Here is a 12,425-nt window from a genome sequence, read left to right as displayed (position 1 = left end):
GCTCTCATTAAGTTGTTTTCATCAAATACCTCTTGTTAATATTTTTCTTCTTATGACTTATATGTATCTAATATGGTATCAAAGTTAGGTTAAAGTATATCATAACAAAAATTTGTTCCACCTGCTAATGAACCACCCACAAATTTTTAGTCTCACGCACGAGATGAATATACCTCGGTGTGACGGGTGTGTTGAAAGTTCCACATCGATTAGAGATAAGGCCCCAATTCATAATATATAAGTGGGGTGCAACCCTCGCCTTACAAGTTGATTTTGTGGGATTAAGTTAGACTTAAATTTCACTTTTAATAGTTTTACATCATTTAAAAACTAAAGTTAAAATAATTTAAATACAGTTTCAATCTTTTATTCAATTCTAATATATATATATATATATATATATATATATATATATATATATATATATATATATATATATATATATATATATATATTTCATATTACCTTCATCTTAAGAAATTGAAACTCTTATTCTTTTTCAACCACCAAGTTTTTAATGATTAATTTAAACATTAGTCATGTCCCGTCAAAAACCCGTTTACCTTTATATATCAATCATTCGAACCTAATATTTTATTTACAAAACTAAGTTTCACTTCAACCTAATATTTTATTTATAAAACTAAGGTTCACTTCAGTCATGTCAACTAAGATTTATCTTTTAATGGAAATATAATATCTTTTTATAAAAAAAAAAAATGAAATAGTTAATTCCATAGTTTTGATAAACTTTTTATTATGTTAAGAAATTTATTTATTTCTTTAAGCTTTATTAGAAAAAAAATGAGTTTAATTCCATACGAATCTCCCCATATATAACTTATCTAAGACTGGGTCAAACTTAAAAGCAAATTATTTAAAATTATTATTATTATTGTTTGACTTATGTGTAAAGGTTGAAAGTATATATATATATATATAAGCCAGTTCAATTTACTATTTGGCAGAAGTGTGTCCTTTGAGGCCTTAATATAATATTAATATAAACAAAATATGTGGAGTTTAATTATATATTATATACTATATGTCTGAATAAAAAATGTTATTATAATATATATGAGACAATTAATCACCGACAATATGGAGTGGCAATTTAGGTTGGATTTAAACACGTAACAAGGGAGAAAAGTCTTTTTAAAAGATTAATGCCCTAATATTTTTAATATATAAATTGTTTGGTATCACAATTTAATTGAAAACAATATATAAATTATGTGAGTAATATTTATTTATTTAAGATTGAAGAGGATAAGAGCGACGTAAAACTGTGACACGTGAAGGCATCGATCCGAAGGGACATATCTGCATGACATTGATATGTTTTCCAACTCTCAATGTATTAAAAAGAAAGACGCAATTCCCTATTGCAAGCACTTTCCATCATCATTTTGATTTCAAATGACAAAAATTTTTATTATAAGAAATGCTGATTACAACACCATATTAATAATTATAACCTATAAGAAGTTGGATATCTCATATTAATTAAAATAATGAAGTTGTTTTATCAATTATGTTATATTAAGTTAAAAATTCAAAGATAAGTTGAAAATTTTATCTTGAGTAGAGATAAAAAAAAATTATATGACATATAAAAAATAATTAAATATGATTTCAACCATTCAACTTTACACAAAATAATTTAATTATAATAGATATCTTATACCTGTTGTCCATATCATGTACAGATCATCATTTAATTTAAGTACTAGCAATTCCTTTTTCTTCATAAAACTTTTGGGCTTAAGATTACATTAGATGCAGACTTGAATCATATTTCATTATTTTAATTTTTTTTTTCTGTGAAGAGAAAATATAGACTCACTCACCAGCGTATTCATGAGAGTATTTTTATTGACATTTTTTTAACACAGTTATTTCTTTATTTTTCAAAATAAAAGATGACTACTTTTGGAATTAGATTTACTTGATTTGATAGAAGTGATATTGAAACAAAATTATTTATTATACATATTAGAAGAGAAATGTTGTTATGGTCGTAATTTGTTTGTTATTAAATATGTTTATATATATATATATATATATATATATATATATATATATATATATATATATATATTTATATTTGACCGAGATACTAATTTGATAGTCAAATATGTATGAAAATGTCCGGAAGAAATTAAATTTATTAAGAAGATTTATCAATATTTATATACATTTAGAAAATAAAAATGATAAATTTATATATATTTTATATTTTTACATAAAAAATTTATAAATGTTACTTTTTAAGTGATCATTGTTTAAATTTAATTATTTTTATAAATTTAACTATTTTTAAATTAAAAATTATCTATAAATAAATAAAAATGACTTACAATCAAATTATAAAAAATGTATATTTAATTTTATAATTATAATAATATTAATAATTTTATTATTTTTTATTATCATTAAAAAGAAAAACGTATGTGTTTTCACTTAAAGAAAGAAAATGAAAAGCAAATATACATAAATTAAATGTGTATGAGTATCTTTAATTAAAAAAATCAACTAAGATTGTATGAGAAGATAACACTGGCGGCTATATTTAAAGTTAAAGGTTAAAGAGGGTAAGAGGCACGTGCAATTCATAACTGCATCATCTCCCACTACATGTACCTTTTATTTGTTAGGTTTCATATTATTGCATTTTTATTTTAAATCACCATAAATTCAACAAATTAATGCTTTGACTTTCACCTCACCACACTAAATTTTTCTTTTTATTACTTTCCATCACTAATATAATTTAATCATTCATTTATGCTCGCAGCAAAAACATTTTATATGTATAAAAAATTATTAATAGAACAAATTAACAACACAAATTCATTCAAATTAGGGGTGGGTAAGTAGTCATTTTAGCTTTGACTTTTGAAACTCTGTGTTTAAAGGAAACATTTATGAAATAAATTATTATTTTCAGTTTGAATGTGACTTTCAAAAGCCTCCTTATGAAAAGGGATTTGGTTAGTGGGCTGAACTAGTGAAAAACTAAAAGAAAATATTAATAAAATACTTTTTTTTTCCTTTCATTTTATTAAGAATTAGTTTATCCAATTAAAATTAATAAATTAATTCAGATAATTAACAATTTTAAATTTTAATTAAGTTTTTGTTAAAATGTTTTGTAATCAATTGAGTATTCAAAAATTTAAGATATTCATCTTTTATTTCTTTTATTAATTAAGTCACATAAAAAAATTTCTTATTGTGTTTATACTATAAAAAATGTGAATAATCTATGTATGAAAAGATAGTGTGATTAATGTTAAACATTGTATTATTTTAGAAGTTTTATAATATCAACATACATCAGTTTTTTTCAAAATATTTTTTAAGTTAACGTTATTTTATATATTTAAATAGTTTTTAACTTTAATATAAGTTAATTTTAACTTTATAAAACATCCAAATTCATTTTTTTCTTCACATTTTTCTTATCTAAAAGCTTTTTAAGAAAAATAATGTTCCATTCCATCCATCTTATTGGCTGCTATTAACTAGCCACAAAAAAATAAAATAATTTATAAATTATTTCTATGTTTATAAAGAATTGTCGGCAAATGTAAAATTTGGTGTAAGGAAATTAACCACCAACGCCCAACAATATTTGAATTTACTTATCTTTTATAAACTAACGTGTTTTCTAAATTATTTGTTGTGTATTTAATTCTTATCTATCTTCTTTATTTAAATCCGTACGTCCATTCATTGGAAAATTTGGTCAACTCATCCGTGTCAAACCCTTACCCATAAATCTAGAAGGCTAACCCTATATGGAGTACACAAGTATTACAATAACCTAATGTTATATACAATAAAACCAAAAATTAACAATATATTTTTCAAATATATAAATGGGTTTCTTCAAGGCTCTATAAATACTTTGTAAAATTAATTATTCCAATTTGAAGTTATAAATACACTCAAAATATATTTTTCTCTCAAAATATTTGTTTCCATTTTAATTAACTTGATTTCTCTTTTCATCCACATAACTCATATAATGAATTGTCAAACTTGGCCACTAATGGTTAAGGAAAATATCCATTAATTGATTTAAATAAGTATTAATCTATTTGATTATTTTAAATGGTTGTGGTGCTATGCTATCTAAGATTAGGCTGCTAGATCCCAAACATTTAATGAAAGAAAATTCAGACATATTTATTTTACTGATTTTTATTTGAATATTATTTTATTATGGACTTCCTAGACCGAGAGTTTCTTCTTAATTAAAAAAAAAAATCAGATATAAATGTAAAAGAGATTAAATAGTGAGAAAGTTGAAAAAAAAAATCATAAGGATCAGAAAGAAATATTATATTATGAAAAATATATACATGTATAAAAATTGGTTTGGGTTATGACATTGGGTTCACTCTCAAGATCTATTGAGAAATGATAAAGGGACAACAAAGAGGACCCTAATTTGTTTAATTTTATTATTTAGTTTATTCATTTTAATTCGTTATTAGTAAAATGTTTAGTCAGGTCTTACATATAATTTTTTTTATATTATTAAATTGGCGTAGTTAATTTGATAACTGAAAACGTAATTTTGTTATGATTAATCACGATCTGTAATGCAAAACGTAGTTTTGTTATTTAAATGTTAAAATATTGAATTTGTAGTTTGATTCAGAGAGGAAGAAGAAAAGTGAAAAAGAGGAATTGAACGGTGAAATTTCAATGGCGGGGATTCAGATGCTACCGTACGGCGACGTCGATTCCAATTTGAGGGCTATGGCCGGGTGCGCCGAGGGTTTCGGCCGCCATGCCATCGGCGGCCTCCATGGTTCTCTGTATATCGTCACCAATCTCGCAGGCACACTAACCTATGCTCCTTTTCTCTGCATTCGATTTAATTTAATTGAATTCTGAAAATGTGAATAAACAATAATTGATTGAATTGAGATGAATGACAATAAGATAGTAAGTATAGATCGTGGTTTATGATGGATGAATGATTGATTTCAGATGACGGTCCTGGGTCCCTTCGCGAAGGATGTCGTAGAAATGAACCTTTGTGGATTGTTTTTGAGGTTTCTGGTACGATTAATCTGTCGTCGTACCTGAGTGTGTCGTCGTATAAGACAATAGATGGGAGAGGGCATAAGGTGAAACTGACTGGGAAAGGTCTGAGGCTGAAGGAATGTGAACACATCATCGTGTGCAACCTTGAATTTGAGGGTGGTAGGGGTCATGATGTTGATGGCATTCAAATCAAACCAAATTCTAGGCATATATGGATCGATCGATGCACCCTTCGTGATTACGACGATGGCCTTATAGACATCACAAGACAAAGCACCGATATCACTGTATCCAGGTTGGTGGGCTCATTTTCTCCATTTTTAATTGAATTAGAACAGTGGTTTGACTCCTGTGATGTGATTATGGTAAACGTAAGTCATCTCAATAGTTGATGAGAGGGTTAATAGACATGTGCATATTTAATATCATTGGTGGGTATGCTTTGTTATGCATGTGCATGTAATATTATGAGAAATGATATTTTGACAATTCCTTTTCCATCTAGAACCAATCGAAAACCCTTTTATAATAATATAATAATAGTAAAATCTGAGTTCGTCAATGATGTTTTGATAATAATTGGGTAAGTGGCGGTGTACTCCTTGTATAATTAATATTAGTTACGCTAGTATTAATAGTTTGTTTTTCATTAATGGCTGGCCCTGTGTTTGGATTCACATCCACACAACTCTAAAGCATGTCATTGAAGAAACTATTATGAAGAAGTAGATAGACTTGGACATAAATCTGCGTGCATTGTGATTATTTACCTTTCCTTTGAGAGGAGTTGTTCATTTTAACTGAATTGAACTGCAACATTGGTTTGTCAAATGTTCTACGCATAGTAATCTCAGTTGTGGATAAGAAAATTCATGTTTGATTTTGATTTTTCAACGCATCCAAGATTTATAATCTATCAGCAGTTGATTTATTCATCCATGACTGAAGGTGTGTTTTGAATCCTCTTCCACACGATTTGGGCACGTCACTGGAAAGAAAAAACAATTAGTAATTGCTTTTAGTCTTTTTTTGACATGGATCATTGATGGATTCTCAGATACACAGAGATTACATACCTTATCCTTTAGAGAGAGGATCTCGATTTAGAGGAGGCGAATCAAATGGTCAAAAATGTGATGGGTTACTTTGTTTTGTGGCTCTAGGTGTTACTTTGGGCAGCATGACAAGACCATGCTCATTGGAGCTGACCCGACTCACGTTGGTGATAGATGCATCCGGGTGACCATTCACCACTGTTTCTTTGATGGAACGCGGCAAAGACAGCCACGTGTGAGGTTTGGAAAAGTTCATCTGTACAACAATTACACCAGAAACTGGGCGATTTATGCTGTTTGTGCTAGTGTGGAATCCCAGGTGAGCTTGCTGCTTTCATCTGCAGATTTTCTTAAAATTTGCTTTCTGTCCTAAGTTCTATGCAAGAACTGAGAGAGAGAGAGTAATTGATTCCGTGAAATCATTTTACAGATATACTCTCAATGTAACATATATGAAGCGGGAACAAAGAAAAAGACTTTTGAATTTTATACTGAGAAGGTAAAATATTTCTTTTCACTCAAAAGTTTGCTGTTTTATGGTCATTAAGCATATCATATTCACAAAGTTACTCTAAGAACAAGTTTTATGGCTAGTAATGGTTGTGATAACAATGTGTCTCTAGGCGGCAGATAAGGAAGAGCAAAAGTCCGGCAACATAGTATCAGAAGGAGACATGTTTTTGAATGGTGCAGAGCCATGCTTGGTTACAGAAAACAGAGAAGTGGCCATGTTCCATCCTACCGAATATTACCAGACGTGGACGATGGAAACTGCTGCGCATTCTCTTAGAGAGATCCTCCAATTGTGTACAGGTTGGCAATCCATTCGTAGGCCAGTAGATCGTATGGTCCCTAATTAAGATTCATTGCATGAGCACACCTTCTGCATTATGAGGAAACCTTTCACATTACATCAAGCACATTTAAGAATGAAACTTTAATTTGTCCTTTATTTAATTCGAGTTCTACTAACATATTGTTGTGTTCTGTTAACATAGTCAACTTTGTGGTTATGACACTTTTCGATTTGGTATTTATATCGGTCCCCATTCATAATTTTCATTGTCAGAAGTTATTCTTATTCAAAATTGAAATTTAGAGGTATTTTCTTTTTATAATTTTATTTTTGAAGTATATAGATGTGGTGACCAAGCAAGAAAAATATTTAAACTCGTATTTAATTTACATTGTTTAAGTCCTTGCCTTTGGCTATTCTCTAAGTATGAGACGTGAAAACAAGGTCACTTTTTCTAAGTTGATGACTTGAAATAAATACATTAGCGTTTTTCTTTTCTAGTTGAAAGCACTGAAGTTAGTCATAAATTGGAGCTTAATAAGTTAATTAATTTACTGCAAACTGGCTTCTGATTTTTATGTGTCGAACTACAAGACCATAACTTTTAATTTTATTCATTTTGAAACATCTATTATTAAATGTAACGAGGTAATGAGTGTATATGAATTTATACTATAAATTTGATAATTTTATATTATAAAGAAACGGTATTTAAGGAGTTCCTTGTGAAGTTCACATGTAAATAATTTAGACCAGGAAGAGAGTTGGTTATGGAGTTCACATGCCAACAAGTTTGACAATCAATAACAACAAAATGAGATTTAGAGAGAATAGTAGTTGTGGCATAATGTTATTGGTCTTCTGTACACTTCTTTATTCGGATTCTTCGGCCCATCAACTGTGATCATCCCTGGACCACTGCACTTTTGGCCCACTCTTTTGATTACTCGAGGTCACATTTTATTCATTATTTTTTTAATTTCATTTGACTAAGGCAATGTGCTGAACAATAATGGTTTACTCTCAGAAAGGGTTTGGACAAAGTTTTTCACAAGATTTTGTTGGGGGAAAAAAATTTCCAGCTTCTAATACAAACTAAATTAACTTACGTACTTTAACTTTAAGTAAGCTAACTAAAGAGTTTATTAAATAAGAAAAGTGAATGAGTTAATTTTAACTTGCTTTCGAAAAACAAGTTGATATATAGAAAACTCAGTTCATTTTACCTTTTTTATTTTCTCATTCTATAAATATTTAGAGAAAAATTTAGCTAAGTGTAATCAAAGTTATTTGATTGTATCAAATATAAATGATATGGAAAATTTTATCTGTATATGGTTGGGTTGTACTGTGAAAAAAACAAAAATCTCCGCCCTTTCCAAGAAGAAAGTATATTTTGCCATAATCATGGAGAAGAGAGACGCTAAGCCGGGAGAAGATGCTACTCTCATAAATGGCAGATTGGATTGAGAACACATACAGTTCAATAGAGATGAGACTGACTATTGAGTAGATTAGCGGAAAACATGAGGATTAAGTACCTAATCCATGCAGTAATTTAATACCACAGAATATATATATATATATATATATATATATATATATATATATATATGCTTTGACTTTTCTTTTCTCTGTTACTATTTGAAGGTGTGATGTATCTACATTATTTCATGGACTAAGCATCTCTTCTACCATACTTAATTTTGCTAGCAATCAAATCTTATTAGCACAAAAAAAACAAATTACAAGTTTTGCAAAAATGTAAACAAATTGGATGCAATTTTGACACTTATTACATATAAAACAAATTAACTCCTTTATAAATACCTTCTTAAACTCTTATAAATGAAAAACACTGGCATAGTAAAAAATTTAATTTCAACAAACGCCCAGCCCAGTATAGTTATTTCCGAAGGAAACAGAATATTTCAAAGCTATTCGAAATAGGTAGGCATTAAAAATTCCAACGTGATTTTAACTGATTAAATGTGTCTAACACGAAATATTATTGAGTTCGATTGAAGACTAATTTCTTTTAGTTAATTATATTCAGACTCGTACAATATAAACATCATAAATTAAATTTATGGGTTCTCTTAAACGCCGCAAATGGTCTGGGAACACATTTCTCAAAATGTAAATGTAAAGGTTGATTAAAAGAAACGTCAAAAATGCAATGCATCAATTTTGAACGAATACTAAAACAATGCGCATAAATTCTAATAGCTTCAAAAAACCAAACACGAATTTTAACATAGGCAATAACAAATGGTAACTCCGACATGAAACTACAAATCTGTGATGTATCAAAACTGGTCAAGTATTAAAGGAGTAAACGTCAAATTGATCAATAAGATTTGCTCTAATATTACACCTTGATAGCATACTTCCTCATTGGGAAATAAGTCTCCTTCTTCTTCTCCCTCTCAGTCTTCAACGAAGCCTGCATGAAAAAGAAACAAGAAATCTCATGAGAAACAACTGTTGTCCATCACCACCAAATATAGTCCTATAAGAGTTCACTTCTCTACAATCATGTTAATCTACAATGTAAGAACACCTAATAGTCGCATTTAACTTCACTTCTCCCCAATAATTTTTATAGAAAAAATTAGAGGAACATTGATGTTTATGTCTCTGAGATTTTATAAAAATCCTAAACAAGGTTATATTTCCTCGTGTCTAAAGCTAATTATATCAATGGAAGTCAAAATCACAAGCATTTCTCCCAAATATTGTTTAAGAACAAATTCAGGAGCAAATAACACATTAGATAACATTTGGAAAGGACTGGATCAGATCAAATTGATCCAACAACCGGATGTCGCTGACTTTCAATCAGGATAAAAGAACCTTTACGAAGGACAGACAATCTTAGCATGGGTATTTCAAACAGACAAACTTCAAAAACAATACAGTATTTCTCTCTAACAAGATGATGGTGCAAATATGTCTATCTCAAAAATTAATTTTAAACCGACCAGTGTACATCCCAATTTATATAAGAGAAGCAAAGTAACACAACCCTCACTACAGAATAGTATAGGAAGGGATTCTCACACATTTCGCCTCTGTCAAAATACTCCATAAAGCATTGAGGATATATAATTGAAATTTGAGTAATACAGGAGAATTATAAAGCACACGAGCAACCATAGAAAAAAATGGTCCAACACAAATAAAGTACAGATAGAAGTTGCTCGAGTAACATCTCAAGACCATAGACATTAAAGGCATTACACAAAAAAGTGCACTCAAATTAGATCAGGTAGGCACTAGTAAAAACAAAAGTGGAATGAGTATCCCTAAAAAATAGAATAAATTCAAGCTCATCAAAACCAATGCAATCCATTTATTAAAAACTAACAACAGAGCATTCGCATTAGTCGACATACTTTTGGTAACATAAAGTTAGTAGTTCCATTAAAGGAAGAACCAATGGCATTACCTGGTGCTTAGTAAGCCTCCTGCGAATAGCCCTGGTCTTCTTGGGGCGGAGATCAAGGGGCAGGTACTTTTTGTTCTTGTAGGCATCCCTCAACGCAGCCTTTTGCTTCTGAGAAATCACAGTCAAAACCTGGGCAATCGACAACCTCACCACTTTTCTGCAACCACGAATTGAAAATAAAAACATAAACACAAGCACCACACATGCAAAAATACAAATTCAAATGACAAACAACCCAACGCGGAAAGACATGAAATTTTACATCTTGGAGAGCTTGTTAGGGGCACCTCCGGTGACCTTAGCAACACGAAGCAATGCTAGCTCGGCCTTGAGGTCCTTCAGCTGATTCAAGAGTTCAGCTTTCGTCTTCTGTCTCAGCTCGTAAACCTTAATCCTCGCTGCAAAAACACCGCTTTTAGGCACATCAATTAACAACAATGGACAGGGAATAATGCTTCAGGAAATTACCCATTGCTACAATTCCACGAGCTTCCGCTTCGGCTGCGACTCTACGTTGTAAACCCTAGTGTTAAATAAAAGAGACGAAGCTCGAAATTAGGGTTTTTTTTAGTTATATAGAATGCTGTTTCGGGTTCGACCACATGCGGTTTTAAACGGGCCTTCAGTTTTTTGTTAGGTTAACTCGAAACGGCGAGGCCCACTTTACTAGATTGGGCCGATTTAAACTTTCGAATTGGATTTCTTTTCTTACTTCCTCATAATTCTTATTTCACTCTTTCTTTTTTTGTAAATTTTTCAAAGCCGTATCCTCTATTGCAATGTTTCCAAATATATTTTTATAAATATATAAATATTTCAGAAATTATTTTTTTAGTATATTTACCTTAAATAATATACTCTAAAAGCATTTAAAATGGTAAGACTAGCTAGAGAAGTAATATTAGAAATCTGATATATTGTCAATTTATAAACTACTCAAATAAGCTCATAAATAGTTTATTGTTTTTTGACCAATCGAATTTGTAAAGATGATCTCCAGTATAATAAAAATATATAATAAAAAAATTATATCTAATAATTATTTCTAGATATTTTATTAAATATCCTTTTATGTAGAGCTTTAGATGGATTCAAAATTGTGATTGAGATGTACGAAAAATTTGATTCGTGTGGGGAAAGTCTTATCTTTTTGTAATGATGATTTTTTCCTTTTGTCATGTTGTTTTTTGAAAAGTTTGTGTTAATGGCGAATTGTGACTTGTGTGTGTTGAATTGTGGGTTTGTGCTTGAACCATCCATATGGCAATGATGTGGTGGTTCCGAGTTGTCACTCGTCTTTTACGGCCAAACCAAACAACACACCAAAGTACAGACAAAAAATAAACAGTGACGAAAATAGAAAAAAGCACCAACACATGCGTGCCTTCCTCGTCCATTCGAATTCAAACAATAGTCTATTTCATTATCTAAAGAAACTATCTCTTTCGATAATTATCTTTATTAATCTTTCAATTCCATGATTTGATTTTTTGATAAATTTAAATATCTAGATTAAATATGTTTGTAGTCTATAAATTTATCGTGAAATTTAAATTCTTCGATTAATTTTTGATACATTTTGATTCTCAAATTTAAAAAAATAATAAATATAATTCACTTAATTATGTTAATTTATTTTTGTGTTAAATGATGTTTCAAGTTGATATTTGAATTGAAAGGTGTATAACTCAATGTCAACTTGTATTGGACTACGTCTTGAAAAGTCTCACATCGTTTAAAATAACTTAGGGAATGGGTGTTAGTGATTATATAATGGATTCTATGTTCATATTGTTCCTTGTATTTAGCTAAAAAAGGTATTTTTTTTATAATTATTTTTAATAATCTTTCAATTCAATAATTTTATTTTAAATAAATTTAAATAATTATTTTAAGGTTAAATATGTCTGTAATTTCTATATTTGATCGTGAAATTTAAATTTAATTATTATTCAGATTTTGATATATTTTAATTTTTAAACTTTAAAAATAAATTAATATAATTCACTTCATAACGTTAATTTGTTTTTGTATAAAATGGTGTTTCAAGTTAATATTT

At 29.2% G+C, this 12,425-nt stretch overlaps 2 protein-coding genes across 2 annotated transcripts; one reads left to right on the top strand and one right to left on the bottom strand.

Annotated features, from left to right (window-relative positions):
• The first annotated feature begins 4,601 nt into the window (after positions 1 to 4,601).
• On the top strand, positions 4,602 to 7,181 carry LOC114190464 (putative pectate lyase 21). Its single transcript, XM_028079358.1, has 5 exons — positions 4,602 to 4,855; positions 5,008 to 5,359; positions 6,228 to 6,438; positions 6,550 to 6,618; positions 6,743 to 7,181. Exons 1-5 carry the CDS (start codon positions 4,720 to 4,722, stop codon positions 6,977 to 6,979), a joined length of 1,005 nt encoding a protein of 334 aa, XP_027935159.1. The 5' UTR covers positions 4,602 to 4,719; the 3' UTR covers positions 6,980 to 7,181.
• Positions 7,182 to 9,117: 1,936 nt separating this feature from the next.
• On the bottom strand, positions 9,118 to 10,977 carry LOC114190057 (60S ribosomal protein L35). Its single transcript, XM_028078816.1, has 4 exons — positions 10,835 to 10,977; positions 10,629 to 10,764; positions 10,367 to 10,523; positions 9,118 to 9,361 (listed from the first exon to the last, which is right to left on the bottom strand). Exons 1-4 carry the CDS (start codon positions 10,836 to 10,838, stop codon positions 9,287 to 9,289), a joined length of 372 nt encoding a protein of 123 aa, XP_027934617.1. The 5' UTR covers positions 10,839 to 10,977; the 3' UTR covers positions 9,118 to 9,286.
• Between the last annotated feature and the right edge of the window lie 1,448 nt (positions 10,978 to 12,425).

This window comes from Vigna unguiculata, chromosome 7, assembly GCF_004118075.2.
Source record: "Vigna unguiculata cultivar IT97K-499-35 chromosome 7, ASM411807v1, whole genome shotgun sequence".
In the NCBI taxonomy this organism is placed as follows: domain Eukaryota; kingdom Viridiplantae; phylum Streptophyta; class Magnoliopsida; order Fabales; family Fabaceae; genus Vigna; species Vigna unguiculata.
The sequence above is the reverse complement of the archived record's forward strand: the minus strand, read 5'-3'. Positions and strand labels throughout refer to the sequence as shown.